A 19,737-nucleotide genomic window follows, 5' to 3' on the forward strand; every position below is an offset into this window, starting at 1 on the left:
GCTCGCCGTTGACGTTAGCCATGGCCGGGAACCAACTCTTGTCCGCCTGATTAGGTCGGGCGGCGCGCTGACCACTGCTTCATGACGACGACAACAGCGACTGCAGCCTGCTGCGCCAGGCTAGGTGTGCACATGCAAACGAACGCGCGTGTACGAGACGCATTCTCGCGAGCCGACGAGGCGGACACGACAGCGCGTCTCACCTGCAGGGACGTGAGCTCGGTCAGCGTTCGGCCTCCGCTCTTCGGCAGAGGCCGAGAGTCTCGGAGCCACGACAGCGAGGGCGGCGGCACGCCGTCCGGCACGCACTCGAGACGCGCCGAGCCGTTCACCGTCACCGTCACGTCCACGGGGAGGCCTCCCGAGCCCCCCGCGATCGTGGGCCAGACTGCATCCATGGAATGGGGACAATCGGATTGTAGAACGGCCGGTGAAATTGCTGAGCTGGTTTTGTTTACAGGCAGTGCTCGACTTACGAACAGCCGTACTTACGAACACCCGCACTTACGAACCAGCTTCCTTGAAATATATTTTAAAAAATTTACATTGTGTTAAATCACGAACTCTCACTTGCAAATTGTACCACGGCACTGTTTTGTTCAGCTGAGCGATCCTTCCGCAAGATGTAAATGAGTCAACCTCGTGTTGGGAGTGAGATGTTTGTGTGGGTATTTAAATATAAAGTACATTGCTGTGTTCCGACTTACGAACCGCTCGAATTACGAACGAGCCTCAGGGACGAATTGTGTTGGTAAATCGATGACTGCCGCATTGAGCTCATGATGTAGAGTCTATTGTGAAGTGCACTGGTTACCAAAGCCGTGGGGGTGACGATGGTGATGAAGGTGAAGATAAAAGTAACAATGATGATAGGGATAAAAATGAATAATGATCGTGGTGGTGATGATAATGGAGATGATAATGGAGATGATCATGATGATGATCACGATGACGGTGATAATGGTGAAAACCATCACGCGAATGATAATGATGATAACAGTGAAGAAGATTATTATGATGGTGGAGGCGGTAATCATGTTGATCATAACAGTAATGGCGATGGTGATCGTGATAACACGTGTTGATAACGACAACAATGATGGTGGAGATGATGGAGATGCGAGCAATGATTTTAACATTCCGATTTAAAGCTTTCGTGACTGCAGGGATTCATCTTCTTGGTTCTTTCGGTAAAGTCACGTAGAAGGGAAATAATAAAAAATAAAAATAAAACATAATAAAATAATTCTCACAAACGTCGTGAGAGGTCTGTCGGAAAGACGCTGTCTTCACCTGAGGACGGCTGCATGCGTTGTGGCCGAAACGTGAGAATTATTTTATTATGTTTTATTATTTTATTATTTCCCTTCTACGTGACTTTACCGAAAGAACCAAGAAGATTTTAACATTGTTTTAGAATGTCGATGATGATCAAAAAACGTCGCGATGATGTTGGCGTCGACAGTAATAAGGACGGTGACAATGGCGTCGTTCCTGGACTCACTGAGCACATGCAGGTCGTAGTGAATGGAGTCCTCCCCGGCCTCGTTCACAGCCACACACGTGTACCTCCCAGAATCCTCTGCTTTCACCATCATGATCTGCAGCATGTGACCTCCTGGCCAATCAAAACAAAGCATGTCAGAGATGACGTTCCAGAATCACCTTTGGAATTCACTTCACAGCCTCGTTCTCCACGCTCAGAGCACGTGTGTGATATGTCCTGAAAAGAGTGTCCACAGGTTGTCACTGAAACTAAACTCTTTTATTCTCACGGGCGGAAAAGCCCAAAAGAAAAAAAAACCACGTGGGTTTTTTTTGTGTGTGTAGCCATTGCGGTTTTCCATCTGTCCCGGTCTCCCCAGGATCATCCTCGATTTGACGAAGCTATCGTGGGAAACCTGAAACTTATTTTTCTCTCAGGGCCCCGCAGTGCATTGTGCAGTATATCCGTGGCTGTGCAGAAGAGCCATTGCACCAAACATCACCGATATATATTGTTGCTCCTCCTCCCAGGGCCACAGTGTTATTGACAAATGTGTTTGTGGTTTAATGATGGGTGGCTGAATTGCGAATTCGAAAACCCAGAATCAGGGGGGCTGTGCCGGCTGGGTTTCTCCAACATGAAGACAAAAATCCCCCGTATAGCCTTAATAGAATATTGGGGCAAGTGCTGTTCGCGAGCACCTATGAAGGCCGGCACGGCACACGAGGGCGTGAGTGGCCAACACCACTCCCGGTCGCCTTTGTCTTCCCAGTGGCGATGTTTACTACACACTGCACCAGGTACTCCTTTGAGGCTGAGTCGACCTAGGGGAGGCCCAGGACCGGTTCAGACCATCGTCACTGGCGTAGTCCGTGAGCGGGAACCGAACCGGGAGTCTCCCGCACTGCCACCCTTACCCGGGTGGATCATGAGGCGGGCGGTGGGGGCGAGGGGACGGCCGTCCTTGAGCCACGTGAGCGTGGGGGGCGGCACGGCGTTGGTCTCGCACGGCAGGGACAGCTGGCCGTCCTGCACGACCGTGCGCGTCTCCGGGCCGCCCTCCCACACCAGCGTGGGGCCCTCCTCCTGGGCCTCGCTCCACTCGTACCAGCGCTGGAGGCTCGGGGGCACTGCGGGAGAGCGTGCCAGGATGAGGCGGGGGGCGGGGGGGAGGGGGGGAGGAGGGGGCGCGCCACCGTTTCGTCGGTCTTGGTGCAGAAGTTCGCGGTTTGAATCCGGCAGGCTGCCCTGGTTATCACTGCCGGAGTACGAACTCGTACAAATACTACGCGCTGCTTGCTTCGCAGCGGACGTTCAAGGTCCCCCGATGTTACTTGAAGCGAGTGGCCCACCGTGCGCCAAATCAATAAACAGCGCCACAAAATCTACTCAATTTGAGATTACACGTGGTAAAACATCGCCCCCCCCCCCCCCCCCCCTCGTGTAACACCACTGCAGGCCGGACTGTGAAACACAGCTGGTGCAATTCGAGCGGTGCAAACGCCGAACGCGCTCCGCTATTTTATTTCATTTCAACGAACTGCTTTTAGCCGTGTGCAAAAATTCTGCGCGCGCGCAAAAAAAGTAAAAAAATCCCGCGGCACGATTTAAACTGGACGGGCGACACAGATCTCCCGGTCGCGACGGGCACCTTGTACGGAGACGAGGAAGTCGAGGTCGTCCTGGCCGTAGGAGTTGGAGGCGACGCAGGTGTAGCGGCCGGCGTCAGCGAGGCGAGTGCGAGCGATTCGCAGCGAGCGGCCGCCCTCCGCTATGTCCACACGCTCGTCCGACTCCAGGGGCTGCGGGGACACGGGTGGTGCGCGGTGGGGGCATCATCATCATTAGCAACAGCAGTAACATCATCAGCAGCAGTAGCATCATCGTCAGCAGCAGTAGCATCATCATCAGCAGCAGTAGCATCATCGTCAGCAGCAGTAGCATCATCATCAGCAGCGGTAATAGCATCATCATCGTCAGCAGTGGCAGCAGTAACATCATCATCAGCAGCGGCAGTAGCATCATCATCATTAGTAACAGCGGCAGCAGTAACATCATCAGCAGCAGCAGTAACATTATCATCAGCAGCAGTAACATCATCATCAGCAGCCTAAGCAGTAACATCATCATCATCAGCAGAGCTACGGGGCATCATGGTGAGCGATATCTAAACCCGTCCTGGACTGATTTCATGGCTCCATCTCCTCAGTGGACAACCTCGAGAAAGTGTTCTATGCTTTGGCTGACGCTCAACTAATATTGTTAATATTATTCTGGACACATTGTCCATCGTACTGTCTAGCAATCTTTCCTGCCCAAGCCCACTCACTGTTTCGTAATAGCCTGGAAGTTGTCATCAACCTGCACGTGTTCTCTCATCCATGTGTTCCTCTTTCTATCTCAATGTCATAACCAAGCACGCATCTCTCCACGCTCTCCACGTGTACCGCCCGTCCATTTTGAATGTCCGCAGAGGTCACTCGCGAACTCTCTCGCTGACCCCCCCCATCTGCTGACTCCACAGCGAACCCACCTGCCCATCGCGGTACCAGGCGATGGTGGGTGGCGGCAGTGCCAGCGTGTCGCACTCCAGAACCAGGCTGCTGTTCACTCGCAGCTTCAGCTCCAGCGACTCCGAGCCCGGTGACGCTCCGTCGGCCTTCCTGATGACCGGCGGAACTGCGGGAACGCGACACAACGACACGACGCGGGTAACCCTCTTGTTCCACGCCTGGGACACAGCAGCGTGGATGTTGCGGATGCCACTGGTGAAAGCATTGATTCTCGATGGATGACTCCAGCAGCGATGACTCCTGAAATCTTATGTTAAAATAATTTATACAGCGCCTTGGATAAGGCTTGACACGGAATTAATAACGGTACAACGTGTAAATGCCATGGTCGAGATGAGCTGGAATGAAATAGATGAGAGGAAGCGATGGGGGCGAATCTGTGATGAGTGAATTCGGTGAAAGCGAAATTGATGACATTAAACGATGATGAATGGATTTAATGAATGGGGTTAATGAGTGAAAGCCGTTTACTGAGAATATAAAGAGGGAACAGTAACGGTAATGGTTATTAGGGTGAGATTAGGGTGAGATTAAGAGAGTCGTGGGGTGAGCTAGGGAAAAAGAAGCGAGTTTTGAGGAACAGAAACTATTGAGTGAAGGTGACCACTTAATGTGGAGTGGGAAGTTTGTTCCAGTGAAGGGGGTGGGCAGGAAGAGAACACGAGGGAGAGCGTGGATTGAGCGCGAGGCGAAGCAGGAACAGAGAGAGACGGCAGAAATCTCTCTGTGCTGCAAAGCCCCTCGGTCTGATGGGGGGTCCCAAGCGTTGTTGTATCTACTGAGCGAAACCGGTCAGCTTGCTCAGCGGTAAGAGCGAGAGGTTCGCGATGGGAAAGTTTCAAATTCTGCCTCGGGGTTGACTCAGCCCAGGATCCCTCTACGGGCAGGGGGGGGAGGTAAAATAAACACCACATTGTGGGGGGTTCAACTGTGGTTCTCCTATGGAGTGACTCGCCCCTGCCATGGAAACGTGTAATTTCCACCACCCTGGTTGTGAACAGGAGATGAGCACTGCCTCAATGCGCACCTGAGCAGAAACTCGATTGCCCTTTTGACTTTGGGAAGCGGACGCTTGTTCATTCTTGAGAATCGAGGTATATTCATATACAGGGTGCTCCAAAAAAATGTTAACACTTCCGATAATTTGCAACAATACCACAAGAGAATGTGCCTCCGGGCTTTGGAGACCACCTGGAGAAAATTCCAGGCATGTGTTGACAATGATGGCTTTTTGAAACATACATTTGTTATCATGTTACAGTGTATTGTCCGTTCTTTTTCCATTAAAAACGATAGTCCCATATCAGTGTTAAAATGTATTTGAAGCACACTGTATTTGGTGGTTATAATCGATACGAGGGCAGGTATTATCTCCCTCACCTGGTACGTAGGAGGCCGTGGGTTCAATCTTGGACTCTGGCGATGCCTGTTATATATTTTGAAGTCCGTGTGTTCTCTCCCCCTCCCTGTGGTGGTCACGTAAATTTTTCTCTGGGCCCTCCAGTTTTGCCCCCCCCCCCCCCCCCACATTTAGAATCAACGTGCATTTAGATTCGACTCCCGCTATGAATTCCCGACATCAGGTCACCTCTGAACAAGAGCTCGTATCGTAGTCTTCTTGGTTCTTTCGGTAAAGTCACGTAGAAGGGAAATAATAAAATAATAAAATAAAACATAGTAAAATCATTCTCACGACGTTCCGTGGGTTTTACCCGGCCGTATAAAATAGTCGAGCGAGTTAGGTGTGGTGTACGTCGAGGGATAAAGACTCACTGAAGACCTGCAGCTGGTAGTGCTTGAGGATTTCCCCTGCCTCGTTCGTCGCCACACACGTGTAGACACCCGAGTCGATCTCCCGCGTGCTCACGATCTGCAGCGTTCTCCCGCCTGGTGAGCAACGGCAGAGCGAGAGATCATTCGCACGCCAGCAAGGGCGGAGAGCACCCGTGAAGCGTGCCAATACCCAGCCAGTTGCAGTTTTTCAGTTGCAGATTATTTCGAAGTCGGGTTTCATCAATAAAAAGCACACCGTTTCCGTAACAGACATAACACATCAGATAAAAATCTATGAATTATACAAAAATAAGGTAAGTAATCAAAAACACAAAATATTAAATGTATCTTTGAACAGTTTTAGCCAATTAAGGAATCAAAAAAGTGCAAAATTAGGCACAAAATGTTTCCTAAGAAACACTGCATTTAATCAGTTACTCACTCATCACTCACCCGCTCACTCACCCACTTTGTTACTCAGTCACTGACCCACTCAATACCCCACCTATTCCCTCGCCCACCCGCTCACTCGCTCTTCACTCACTCAATCTCTCACGCAATCACTCACTGCCTCACTCACCCACTCGATCCCCAATTTAGCACTCACCCGCTCACTCACCCACCCAATTATTTCTTCACTAACTGGTCGGGCCTCACCACAGGGTTCACCCACACCCCCGGAATACGACCACACCGCAGAGGTCTGCCAGACTACGAATCTCGCCACACGAACAAGGTTCGGCAGGACTACAGGGGCCCAGCCTCACCACAGGGCCTGGCCTCACCACAGGGTCCCGGCCTTATCACAGGGGCCAGCCTCACAACAGGGCCTCGGCCTCACCACAGGGCACCAGCCTCACCGGGCAGCATGCGCATGTTGTCCGAGAGCTGCAGGGGAGCGCCGTCCTTGAGCCACGTGAGCACGGGGGGCGGCACTGCGTGCGCCTCGCACACCAGCGCCGTGGGGTTGCTCACCACCACCGACACCTCCTCGGCCGCCCCCCCGGGCCCGCCTGCGCCTCCGGATCCGGCCCAGTCCCCGCCGACGATGCTCGGCATCACTGAGTCAAACAACAGTTCGCCGTTAACCCGAATCCGCTCGCCTCATGGCCAGGTGTAATGGTCATCACACTGGACTTGCAATGTCGAGGTCGCCGGTTTGAATCCATATTCCAGCAGTGCAAGTGGGAACACCATGGGTTAGTCAATCGCCAGGTGGGTATGCCCACCACTTTCAACACGTTGGTTGTTTTTTGTTTCACTGATTCCTACTTGCCTCATTGTTGTCCTTTATGTTATTGCTTGGTGATCGAGATCACTCTTGCAAACGAGACTCCCATCCTGGTCTCAGCTCTCACCTGGTTAGTCAAAATAAACTTGAAATGTGTTGATGAGTCATTTACCGAGGACGTGCAAATAGAAGTCTTTTCCTGCGTCCCCGGCAAGGTTAGAGGCCATGCAGGTGTACTTCCCTCCATCCATGATCCCAATTCTCAGGACGGTCAGCGATTGGCCCATCGAGGTCACATGGATCCTGTCGCTCGCCGTGATTGGGTGACCATCCTTAAGCCACGAGATAGAGGGCAGCGGGTTTCCTGGGAGAACACGGCCATCATTACATTTTGCGCGAAATTGTTAGACACCGCCATTACCTGATTGAAAAAACAACAACATTGCAACATCGCCTGCCCCATACTAGCAGGCTAAACCCAGGCCAGGTACGGAGTCACCTTGTGCTGTGCAGGGACAGCTGCCACTGGCGTCATGGTTTCAGATTTTCTAAATAAAACATTTACTCGCAAACTACTCTCCACTGGGAAACACGTAGCAAACATCGCTCCTGCTCTGAAACCGCTGCAGCCTACGTCTATGAAATGTGGCACCTTCGTGATAACCCTTGTGCTATGAGAACGGCACATATACGAAGTGTAATAATTATTTAATTTGTAACAAAATAATAAATAAACACACAAGGGACTGTTTCACCACCACAAAAGTAAAATAACATTTCTATACATCAGCCTATGTGCCTTCTGGATGAATGTTGTTCAGCAGAACTACAAATGAAAGACTGCACTATGAACAAAGGGCGCTACCGTGGGGTTAAGGTCAGCAGCGCACTGGCCTTGCGATCCAAAGGTCGCCGGTTCGATTCCATCTCCTTTGGCGCCGCGGTAGAAACACTCACCCGTGGCTTCGCAGGCCAGCGTCACGTTCCCATGCTCCTTCACCTTCACGTCGCCAGTGTCGCTATGCTGCTGTATACGCGGGGGCACTGCCAGCGCAGACAGACAAGGACAAAGGTCACCCGTGTAGCCTTAACAGACTGTTGAGGAAAGTGCTGTTAGCAAGTAGCACCTATGAAGGCCAGCACGGCACATGAGGATGGGTGGCCAGACAAAGAGTCGCGTGGTGTTTTGTTCCAATGGCAGCTCTGAGCCAGCATTGGAAATTCCACATTCCTTTGGTAGGGATTCAGTATCTGTATCGGATAGCTCGTGCTGACAAGGTGGTGCCGTGGTAACGCTTACACCTCACAGCAAGGATGGACTTTGGTTCGATTCTTGTTACTCGGGCGCCTTTGTGTTCGGCGTTTTGGTTTCCCTTTCCCCCCAGGTTCCGTACCATGTCAATCGTGTTGGCCAAACATCCCTGTGGGGCAGGACTCTCCTGAAAAAGAGACTTCATGGATTTCTTGGGTGTCAGTATTGTTGTGTTGTCGAGCCCCAGAGTGGACGAGTGGAGCTGATGCCAGGCTGAGATTCGTGATGGTATTGTTCGGTAGGATCCTGGCTTAAAGGCCCAGAAAGGCTAATGCCAAGTTAAAGAACTGGACCCTGCACTGAATTTGAATTTGGGCAATCACTTAGATTTCACCGGATTCTCGAGTGTCGCGATTTGATGATGCTAACCCGGTCACCAATGTCAAATGACGGCCGTGTTTACGTCGAGTTTGACGGTGAGCGGCAGGAGGCCCTCACCAAGCACCTCCAGGTGGAAGCGTCGGCCTTCCTCGCCCGCGGGGTTGGAGGCCATGCAGGAGTACTCGCCGCCGTCGCCCTCCGACACGCGGCTCAGACGCAGCACGCGGCCTCCTGCACGCGGCCACAAATGTACGGCAACTCACACGGTCCACACAGCAACTTGCATGTCAACTCACACGGCAACTCACACGGTCCAAACGGAAACCGAGGTGGTCCACGGGACAGCGTGAGTGTCTCACAGAAATTTTACACATGGCTACCTGGGATGATGATGGTTCTGCTGCTGACTGATGCTCCTGCTGCTGATGATACTAATGCTTCTGCTGCTACGACTTATAATGATGATGACACCGCCGATGAATCCGCTGCTGCTGTAACCAAAGATACTGCTGCTACGACTGATACTGCTTGTGATTTTGCTGCCGATGCTGCTGCCGCCACTGCTGCTGGTGTCGATGCCGTTACCCGAAAGGATGCGTGCATGTCCCCCGTGCACCAGCGGCCGCCCCTCTCTCCTCCAAGCGATGGCCGGCGGCGGGAACCCCGAGGCCTCGCAGGTCAGCGACACGGCGCCGTCCACCACGGCCGTAACCTTCTCCACGGCGCCCGCCTCGCCGGGGATTGTGGGAGGAACTGCGCCGACACAGACACACATCGGCCAATCAGCTCGCTCATTTAATTTTTTCAACGATCTGTTGTAAAACGGAGGGTGTTTTCCTGTTTTTCCCTCAACGGGAGGAGGAACAGCAAAAACTGCATGACCTCTGTCCTGAAGCCCTCTCGCCGTGCCCAGCAGCAGACCTCGACATTGACATTCACCTCCTGGGCATGTTGCTGCCATCATGCACAAGGATAGAATATGATGATTAATGCAGGGCCCTGTTTAAAAGGTTTGAAGTTTCGGGACCGCCCCCCCCCGCCCTCCTGGGAAGTTTGTAAATGTGCCTCCGAGGGTGGATGACGTGAAAGAGGAAGGGGAGTGGACAAACGGGTGGGACACAAGTCCAGCCAGAGCAATGGGGCTGGTGTCAGGTCAGGGGTCACAATATTCATTATTCTGATGCAATATTAAATTTAAATTTAGAAACGCATCAATTGTTATTGAACATGGCATGGGAATGTCACCACGTGCTGTGAGACTACCCCCACTGCGGACAGGCTACGGCAGTTACAGCAAATGCGGTCTGTGACCCATCTGTGCACGTTCACAGTGGAAGATAATGTAGAGTGTATGAGTTCACAGAACATTGCTGGAAATGCTTCGTCACCTCGGTCTTAACTCTAGATATGGATTTACCCACCTGAAACTATGGGGACATTCTCTCCAGTGGCAGGAATATCCTGGATATGTAATCACTCATAAAACAACTACAGACGACGATTTAATTTTTTTGCATCCCAATTTCAAACCACTGCAGTGATGGTGGGTGAGCAACACTGTCATTGGAAAAATCCCATACATAATGTGCATGCGTGTTGTGCATGCACATTATGTATGTTGATTATCCTATGAATAACCCAACCAATAATGGATATCCATTGTAAATTATATGCATTCATTAACCCCCCACCCCACCCCGCCTTCGCTCCTGATTGGCTCACAAGTGATGCCATTGCAATTACCCCTCTATTTAAGCCCAAAACAGAAGCATTTTTCCACAATTGTGGCTGTCGCCTGATGATGCTGGTTGTAATTACCGGCGAAAAGTAACGGTACTCGAATTGTAAATGTTTTAGTGGGTTTACTCTCCAACACACCGGTGTGCTGTACTAGTAACGAATTTGCACGCTTTGTTTACCTGACAAACGATCTAACCCAAAACAACTCTATTATGGATAATTTTGGTCACAAAAGCCTGCTACGTGTTAAGCTAAAAACACCCATTGCAATTCTAGCTCATCACAGACTATGAACATCCAATCGGGAAAGTTTCTGAGATTTGCCTGTAGATAAAATTTCTCGAGAGTCCTCAAAGGGCAGACATGGGGCAAAAACATCGTGGCTCCGTCATCGTTTGTGGGGCTTCACGCGATGCGGGGAGACGCTGGGGAAGGGGGCGGTGGGGGCGGGGAGGAGAAAATAAACTCATCCCAGATGATCTCCCAACGCTGCCGTCACGGAACAGGCGAACACCTGAGTTACCCTCCGACTTTGGGAGGCCTTCATCCAGCAGTGTACAGATCGTGACAGCGACAACAACGACCGCCACGCTTTGTACGACTAACCAATCAATATCACGATCCTTTCAAACCGCGTTGATTAACTAAACGCCGCTGGTGAAATGCGCGGGGGCGGGGGTGGAGGGGGTTTGCGACCCCCAGAATGACAACACCAACAACAGGCAGGAGCTAAGCTATTGCATTTCATAGTTCGAGTCAGCCCTGGCTAGCAAGCACACTCACACGCACGTGGGGGGTGATGACCGATTCGTTTTATTAGCTTTGACGGCAACGGCGCCGTGACACCGATCCAACAAAATCACAGTTTTAGCGAAATCGACCTCTTGAAGCAAAAAAAAGGCGACATAATGGGTAAAATTCTTCAAACTATTTGAAAATACTTAAAACACGTGCAACTAATACAATTGTATTCCCCCCTGAATTGTATAAAAATATATGCATGCTTGTATAAGAAGTAATCATTTCCAGTCCTTGTTAAGCATGACCATTAGAGCTTTGCTCATATTTCCCTCGAGCGCAACTTTGCAACCACCTCGTTTGGGTTCTTCTGTCATTTCCCGTAACTGCTCATGCCCCTACGTGTACGCTACGGTGAGCTTCAGCCTCTCCCCTCCACCACCACTTGCTATTCCTGCTCAAAGCGAATCATCAAATATGGGTTAGGGGTAGCGCCACCATGAAAACCCACTTTAGTCGAGCCAATGTTCCATGCACAGTCTTCCAATTGGAAACCCTCGCCAAATGAGACGTTCCATGCACCCAGACAAATCAACGATAGCTAGAGACGTTCGACGACGAAATAAGGCCGTCGAGTCAAGACGGTGGCGGCGGCGGCGGCCGCGGCGACACCACAGCTTCCCTAGAACCAACCGATGAGCCGGCGCTTACCCTGCACGATCAGGTCGATCTTTTTCTCCGCCTGCCCCGCGACGTTGCGCGCCACGCAGGTGTAGCGGCCCGTGTCCGAGATCTGGACGCCGCGCAGGCGCAGAACGCGGCCCTCCTCCAGAGCCGCCGCGCGGGAGCCGGAGCCGCGAGCCAAGGGCCCTGCCGCGCCGGCGGAATTCGCGCCGGATCCGGACGGCGGCGACCAGATGGGGCGGCCGTCCTTGCTCCACACGACGCTCGGCTTCGGCTCGCCGGAGACGTCGCACTCGAGGCTGACGTCGCGTCCGCGCAGCGTCACCACCTCCGTGGGGCGGCCGCCGCTGCCCGGCATTGTCGGAGGAACTGCGCACAAACGCCGGCGTGTCCGCGCACGTTCATCGCACAGCGTCAGCAACCGGCACGCCACATCCTGTGCGGCGCTTGCTATGGCTGTGGCTACTAGTCACAAAGCAAACTATCTTTCATTTATTCGTTCAAATATTTCACCTTTAAAAATTCCCTGGAGATGAACACAATTTGATCCATGAACTGCACCAATCGGAAACCGAACCAATCCTGTCAATCAACAATGATCTGAACAACATCCCCACATCCATAGCTGAGCTCAAGAAATCGGGGCTATGAACTCGCAGACCGTGTAACTTCGGACTGCCCAAAATATAAATTTGAAGGCGGTGAGTTTGGGTGTATTGGCAATTCATCAACACTCAGCAAGGAAGCTGAATGGCTTAATTAATTATAACTGCATCCATAATAGTTGCTCTTAAATAGACCATATAAAAGAAGATTTAGATTTGCAACAAGTCGAGCGATTGCTACAACCGAGAAACATGGTGCTCCAGCGACGAAGCCAGGCAGGAGGCCGCACCGTGGACCTGCAGGGAGAAAGCCTTGTGGTCACGCCCGGCCGCGTTGGAGGCCTCGCAGGAGTAGGCCCCACTGTCGGCGCGGACGCTGGAGGAGATGAGCAGCACACGGCCCCCCGAGACGAGACGCACGCGGCCCTCGCTGTCCGAGACGCGCACGCCTGCAGCACGCATGCACGCACACATGCACGCATACATTCACACAAACGTCCGTACATCGCTCGCTCCTGCGCAGGCTTTCCCGGTCGTGCGCTCTATCGCTCTCCGTTGTGGTTTTCAGGTTGTCCCGTGTGTCGCTCCACGTGCTGGGAGTTTGCGGGAAAGTGGAGCGAAAAGTCAGACATTGCAATGGTGAAAGTAATACGCGTGGTGAGGGTGATGTTGAGGATGAGCTTCAACATTATTATTATGCTACAGAATCTCTCTTCATTCTCTCCATCGTCATACAACCTGACTTCAATGCAAGAGGCTCGTCAACTGTCACCTACGGACCTCACTCGAGCTTTCTCTGTTGCTGGTCACTTCATGTTACAGGACGGGAATCTCTTGTTAGTAGTGACCGTTATTTAGCAATGTCAACATCTATATGACTTTGAGACCCCCCCCCCCACACCTCCTACGCATTCCACAAGTAGTGACTAATCCCATATCTGCATTTTCCATAAATATGCTAAATTCCTCTGTTGATATGCAAATTCCTATGTCAAGGCGCACTTCCTCCTCTAACCCAGCTTAAATATATGCTGCCAAGCCTGGCGGTGTTCATTCAGACGCTGTCTTTCCGACAGACCTGTTCTTCACCTGAGGACGGCTGCTTGTGTTGTGGCCGAAACGTCGTGAGAATTGTATTTTATTATGTTGAATTTTTATTCTTTTATTATTTCCCTTCTACGTGACTTTACCGAAAGAACCAAGAAAATGTCAACATCGCTCGCTCTCACCGTCTTTGGCCCAGGTGAGCATCGGGGGAGGAATTCCGCTGGCCTCGCACACCAGGCTCACGGTCGCCCCCTCCGTGGAGGTCATGTGACCAGACCCCTCCGGGCCGCGGATGAGTGGCGGCACTGTTGGCAGGGCAATGGTGACACGGCACGCACACACGCACACGGCAACTCACTTAGCCGATGCCCTCCGATGCAGCACTCGCATCGATTAACTACATCAGGGGCTCAACGTTCTTCTGCAGTACCAGACATTTTACATCCAAAGGAAACGCCGTGTTCACGTCTCAGTCCAGATTTGCTCTTGATAAAAAAAATGGCCGCTTGCTGAAAATCAACACAACTGCTATTCTTATAACTGGTGGTGCAGCGGTCAGCGCACAGTGCTACAAACCCGACGACCTGAGTTTGATTCGCAGCTACTGCTGGCATAAAGAGATGTCGGAAGTCGTTCTGAGCCCCTGCCCCCCCCCAGGTCACCAAGCCGTACTGACTAGCCTGGTGAAGTATGGTCAAACAATTGTTTCTGACATGGCAAAAGGGGGGGGGGGGGGAAGCCTTCATCCTGCAGTTTGCGGTGACACGATAATTGGTTTATAAAATCTAAACGGCATTGCATTGTCCTGAAAGAGATGCATCTCCAGAACAAGGTGCAGCGGGATCTCTCCGAGCCTCTTCCCCCATTTGAGGAGCCTCCCAGCAGAGGTCAACAGCCGCAGCGTTCACCGAGGGGGGGAGAGGTCGTCGGCTCTTTACCGAACACCTCCACGTTGAAGTTGCGCCGTGTCTTCCCGGCCACGTTGGACGCCTCGCACGTGTACCACGCCGTGTCCTGGATGCGCGCGCTGCCGATCTGTGGATCGGAAGATCGCAGCGAGCTCGCGGGACAATGGCGCAGAGCCAGCGGTGAGATAATAGAAGTCCAGGCGCTTCGTCTCACAGACGCAGCGTGCGGTAGTTTCACAGTAGGGGGCGATGTCGCGGTGCGTAATCACGATTGAATGCATTTGTCAAGTAATTTTACAAATATTTAATCTAAATGACGTCAAACAATGGCCTACTCTTCCTCGATGGATGTAACGTGTGAAGTAGGTGGTGTTTGAGCCTGCTGTATTAACCCTGGGCTGCTTGCCAGATTCGAACCGTGAACCTGGGCAAACCAGTGTCAAACGTTACCACTAGCGCCCATTCTCACCGCCCCCCGAATGTGCGGAGCATTTGGTCTGTCTCTCTCTTTCTCTTACATGAAGAGGACCACGGGGTATTGCCATGGCCATCCAATAACGATGATTGTCATCATGCTCATTATCATTGCGCAATAGACACGATCTTCATCGTAAATGAGCAATCAATATCATCATCACAATTGCGACGCTTGGCGTCCACGATGCAACGGAAGCCCTACAATGCATCGCATTGTCCCCACAATGCCCCGTAATGCAATGGCTTGGCCCCACAATGCACGGCGAGCACCGACCTGCAGGACGCTGCCTGCCTGCGAGAGCTCGACGCCGGCCGCGGCGAGCAGGGGGCGGCCGTCCTGGAGCCACGTGACGGTGGGGGGCGGCACCGCCTCGCTGCGGCACTCCAGCCGGAGCGGCCGCCCCAGCACCACCGACACGTTCTGCTCCTCGCCGACGATGTTGGGCGGCACTGCCGGGGTGACAGACAGCGGAGGTTCTCGCGACCGATATCCGCCGTTCGCTCTCGATGTTCGGGTTCGGACCACGCGGCGGCCTTTGAGACCCGGTGCCCGACGTGCCCACTGTTGTTGTTCTCGCTCGCAGCGGTCCGTTGCGGAACAAATTCGCAGGGCAAAACTCGGCGGCTACGACGTTTAGAAACTGCGTCAGGAATCTTATTCCGACTTCCTGCTGGGCAGTACGGGGTGGGTGCTCCAAAAATCCAATCTAGGCACTCTCGCTTTGATTCTCCCACGTCTACACTCTCCGCCTTCACCAACCCGCATTGACCAGTGCACTGAAGCACGGTCACACAACTCCCCATGACTCGCAGAGTGGGGAGAGAGGCCCTCATCCAGCAGTGGATTGACAGAAAGGCTGTGATGTAGATTATCGCTATTTTGTGGCTACCATCCCAAGAGAACAGCTGTTCGCTCTTTTGGTTGCATCTATTGTTCAGATGCTGTAACCAAGTTTGAAAATTGAACCGTCATCTCTAAGACTCAGGGGCAGCTGCTGCTGCTGAGTGAACCTTTGACCCCACACAGGTCGCACCGTAGACGCGCAGCTCGACGGAGCGGCGGTCCTCTCCTGCCTCGTTCAGCGCCACGCACACGTAGCGGCCGCCGTCAGACAGGCCAGCAGCCGCTAGCGCCAGGGCCCTGCCCTCCGACAGCACCTGGGACGCACGGTGGGGGGAGGGGGGGGGGACCATGGCGTGGCACACGGAGCGCTGTCAGAGCCGGAGCACCACAGGGGCAATGGCTTTGCGGCTGAAATGCCGTCACACCCTTGAGTAGAACCAGGAATTTCGTGTGGAGCTCATCTTGCAATGGGACAGCGATGAGGCCACATGCATCATAGATCAATGCAATGGATTCCCAGCCGTCCGAGGGAGGCTGAATGACCACCAGCTGGCCGGTGCTGCACGCGCCTCGTGCCACACAGTGACGGCTGCCACCAGGGGGTCCCCTTGGCTACATGGCAGCAGGTCACTGGAATCGTTGAGCCATTTATTTAAACCATTTTACTGCCAGTCCCTGACTATTCTCGGGACACGGCGATGCCGCCTTGTGGCTTGGTCCCGGTATTTCACCGAAGCAAACGAAGATTTTGTTTATGGGCCAACACACACGACATATCTGCTGCTGCTGCCATCCTCGTGATAACATCTGGAAAATACTAAAAAAACAATAAAACAACGGGGTTCATGCCCCCCCCCCTCCAACCATTAATTTCGCAAGTGGATATATAAACGTCTAAATAAATCCCAAAAATTTTAATTTAACAATAATCAGTAAATTAAAAAAGTGTCTGACTGCAGGGAAAGTGCACGGCCATACGGCGGGGCGGGGGGGGGGGGGCGGGGGGGAGGTTAAGAGCCCCCACCCTCACCTGCACGCGCCCTGGCACGCTGGCCAGGGGGCTGCCGTCCTTGAGCCAGGTGACCCCGGGCGTGGGGTCTCCGTGCGCGTCGCACTCCAGCCGCACCGCCTCGTTCACCAGGGCCGTGAGCAGCGGGGGGCTGCCCCCCGTCACGCTGGGCGGCACTGCGAGGCCAAGGGGAGGGGGGTGGGGCAAGGGGCGGTGGTGCGGTGGCACAGGTGACGGCGCAGCCCAACGTTTACAATGACGGTGGCAGATGGAGAGGTATGACAGCGGGGCAAGTGAGTGGAACGTTCATCGGCTCGGACAGTGCCGCCCGCCGTCCCGTGGCACCGACGTCGACTCGGGGCGATGGCGGCGGGAGGTGTAGGGAGCGACGGCAGAGTGGCCACTCACCCATGACGCGCACTCGGAAGGCCCTCTCGGCCACGCCCGCCACGCTGGCCGCACGGCACGCGTAGCGGCCGCCGTCCGACAGCTGGGCGCTCTCCACGCGCAACTCGCGGCCGCCCGGCGCCACCTCCACGCCGGCCATGGGCGTCAGCGGCTGCCCGTCCTTGTACCACGTGAGCGCTGCGTGCGGGTGACGGCGGCGGGGGGGGGGGACAGGAGCCCGTTTCACTCACTCGTTCGTGAGCTCATTCCGCGACAGAGACGCTCGCCGTCGGCGTAGCCGCACGTCCGCCGCCGGCTCTCACCAGGCGGGGGGTTCCCGGATGCGACGCACTCGAGGGAGAGCGGCTGGTTGAGCACGACGCTGTCCTTGCGCTCCCCCTCACCGCCGCTCTCTATGCTTGGAGGCTCTGTGTGTGTGTGCGCGCAATGCGTGTACGTGTGTGTGGGCAGGGAGGCAATGCATGGTGATTAGCGTAGTCCGCTATGAACCTCGATTCCCATTCGCGGCCGCTAACACCAGTGGCCATGATCTGAACCGGTCCCTGTGCCTCAACTGGGTCGACTCAGCCCCAGATGAGTACCTGGTGCAGTGTGTAAACAATATCAGCACTGGGGAGACAGAGCGGTGTGTTGGATGAATGGATGGACAGTTAGAGTAGGACAAGAGAGGCACACACAGACAGCCAGATGGTCCAATAGGCACACAGACGGACAGTTGGACATTTGGACATTCAGCAGAGAGGAACGTTATTTCAAGATGTACAGGTAGGCACGCCAACAGATAGACAAAGACACACACAGACAGATGGACAGACAAATGTGAGCCCCACGGTCTCCGATACGATGAGCCCCACAGTCTCCACTAGGATGAGCCCCACAGTCTCCGCTACAATGAGCCCCACGGTCTCCACTATGATGACACCCGGGCAGGGCCCCGTTGTGTGGCGGCTGCTCGTGGCCTCACCGTGCACCTGCACCCGTAGTCCGTGCTGGCTCTCGCCCGCCGGGTTGGTGGCCACGCAGGCATAGCGCCCGCCGTCCTCCGGTAGCACCCGCAGAACCTGCAGGGTGCGGTTTCCTGCTTCCAGCTGTGGGGCGGCACGCGCGCGACGTGGGGCACGCGTGGAATAAGAAATACGGTAACGCTGCTTTACTTTAGCTTCTCCGCACTCAATTCGACGCAATCGTCGATCGGGGTACTCGTAACTATTGCTGTTGGTATAATATCCAGATTATAAGATGCTCTGGAAAGTAAGAGGCACCCCCAAATTCATGTCCGGTGTCAAATAAAAAGAAATACAGACCTCGTCAACGAAGACAAAGATCTCCCGTATAGCCTAAACAGACTTTTTGTGCAAGTGCTGTTAGCGAGCACCTATGAAAGCTGGCACGGCACACGAGGTGGTGGGTGTCGAGCACCACCCCTGGCCACCTTTGTCTCCCGAGGTACTCATTTGAGGCTGAGTCAACCTAGGGGAGGCCCAGGACTGGTTCAGATAATCGTACTGGCACACGCACGCACGCCTACCGGATTGTCTAAAGTATTTAACAAAGAAGGGGGCAAAAAGTGTGGGAAACGCAACCAGGCCGGCCGCCCTCATCCCAGCCTCCTGCCCACCCGGCTGACCTTGACATGACCCCGCCCGGGGGAGAGGGGGCGGCCGTCCTTGAGCCACGCGACGAGCGGCGGGGGCAGCCCCGAGGTGGTGCACTGCAGGGTGAGCGGCCTCCCCAGCAGCACCGCCCGCTCCGCCTGGCCCAGCACCCGCACCGACGGGGGCACTGAGGGCGACGCACAGCGAGCGGGTTCGTGATGCCGATGGTGATGATGATTCATGGGCTGTTGAGTCACGTGCATCGTGAACTGTACAGGGACCAGAGGTCGCAACCGGGTACCCGATACCCGTACCCTTCCCAATACCCGTTTGCGACCCTGGTGCGGCCGGGTACGGGTAGACCGTGAGTCACTGGTGAGTAACTGTTTGTCACTATTTTCCCAACGTCTTGTCTCTTCTCACAATTCAAGTTCCTAGAATCAACCCACCCGCGCCTGCAACATGGCTTCATCCCAGAGGTCGCAATCAGGTACCCGATACCCGTACCCTACCCGTAACCGGCCAGGTACGGGTAGGGTACGGGTACGGCCGGGTACGGGTACGGGTACCCGTTTGCGACCCTGGTGCGGCCGGGTACGGGTATGGGTAAGGAATCAAAACCCGTTTGCGACCTCTGACAGGGACTCCCATCCTCACGAACGTTCGTAAGTCCAACTTTACCCCTGTCAATTCCAACATGTTGCACGTCGTGTATGCTAAACACAAGGAATGGCTTTAAAAGTTGTGTAATCCCCTGTAGATGAAGATGCCTCCACCACCCTCTATTGCGCGGTGGTTGAGTTTACGACTCAGGCAACTGGACATACGGAGAGGTTTGTTCGTATATCTGAAAGTTCGTAAGTCGAATGTCCCTGTGCACGATTCTGGGCTCTCGTGCATGCTCACACACTGAACACATCATTCTCTCTGTGAGTGAACGAAGCCTGAGCACGTCACATACGTAATGTCACAAGTGTAATGTCACA

The 19,737-nt window shown here is 53.8% G+C and overlaps 1 protein-coding gene across 1 annotated transcript in view; it reads right to left on the reverse strand.

The window, feature by feature from the left end:
• LOC144733963 (hemicentin-1-like) overlaps nt 1-19,737 on the reverse strand; it is a 129,060-nt gene that overhangs the window by 41,119 nt on the left and 68,204 nt on the right. The window contains exons 35-56 of the mRNA XM_078615992.1: nt 18,784-18,938; nt 18,121-18,244; nt 17,459-17,563; nt 17,157-17,333; nt 16,770-16,924; nt 15,930-16,053; nt 15,170-15,345; nt 14,449-14,545; nt 13,693-13,815; nt 12,754-12,912; nt 11,886-12,227; nt 9,282-9,449; nt 8,814-8,927; nt 8,021-8,107; nt 7,236-7,427; nt 6,693-6,893; nt 5,833-5,946; nt 4,020-4,165; nt 3,138-3,288; nt 2,404-2,616; nt 1,505-1,618; nt 204-388 (exon numbers count right to left, since the gene is read on the reverse strand). Of these exons, the coding sequence (XP_078472118.1) occupies nt 204-388; nt 1,505-1,618; nt 2,404-2,616; nt 3,138-3,288; nt 4,020-4,165; nt 5,833-5,946; nt 6,693-6,893; nt 7,236-7,427; nt 8,021-8,107; nt 8,814-8,927; nt 9,282-9,449; nt 11,886-12,227; nt 12,754-12,912; nt 13,693-13,815; nt 14,449-14,545; nt 15,170-15,345; nt 15,930-16,053; nt 16,770-16,924; nt 17,157-17,333; nt 17,459-17,563; nt 18,121-18,244; nt 18,784-18,938 (3,422 nt within the window). The remainder of the gene's footprint in view (nt 1-203; nt 389-1,504; nt 1,619-2,403; nt 2,617-3,137; nt 3,289-4,019; nt 4,166-5,832; nt 5,947-6,692; nt 6,894-7,235; nt 7,428-8,020; nt 8,108-8,813; nt 8,928-9,281; nt 9,450-11,885; nt 12,228-12,753; nt 12,913-13,692; nt 13,816-14,448; nt 14,546-15,169; nt 15,346-15,929; nt 16,054-16,769; nt 16,925-17,156; nt 17,334-17,458; nt 17,564-18,120; nt 18,245-18,783; nt 18,939-19,737) is intronic.

Source organism: Lampetra planeri, chromosome 49 (assembly GCF_965212315.1).
Source record: "Lampetra planeri chromosome 49, kcLamPlan1.2.h2, whole genome shotgun sequence".
Classification (NCBI taxonomy): domain Eukaryota; kingdom Metazoa; phylum Chordata; class Hyperoartia; order Petromyzontiformes; family Petromyzontidae; genus Lampetra; species Lampetra planeri.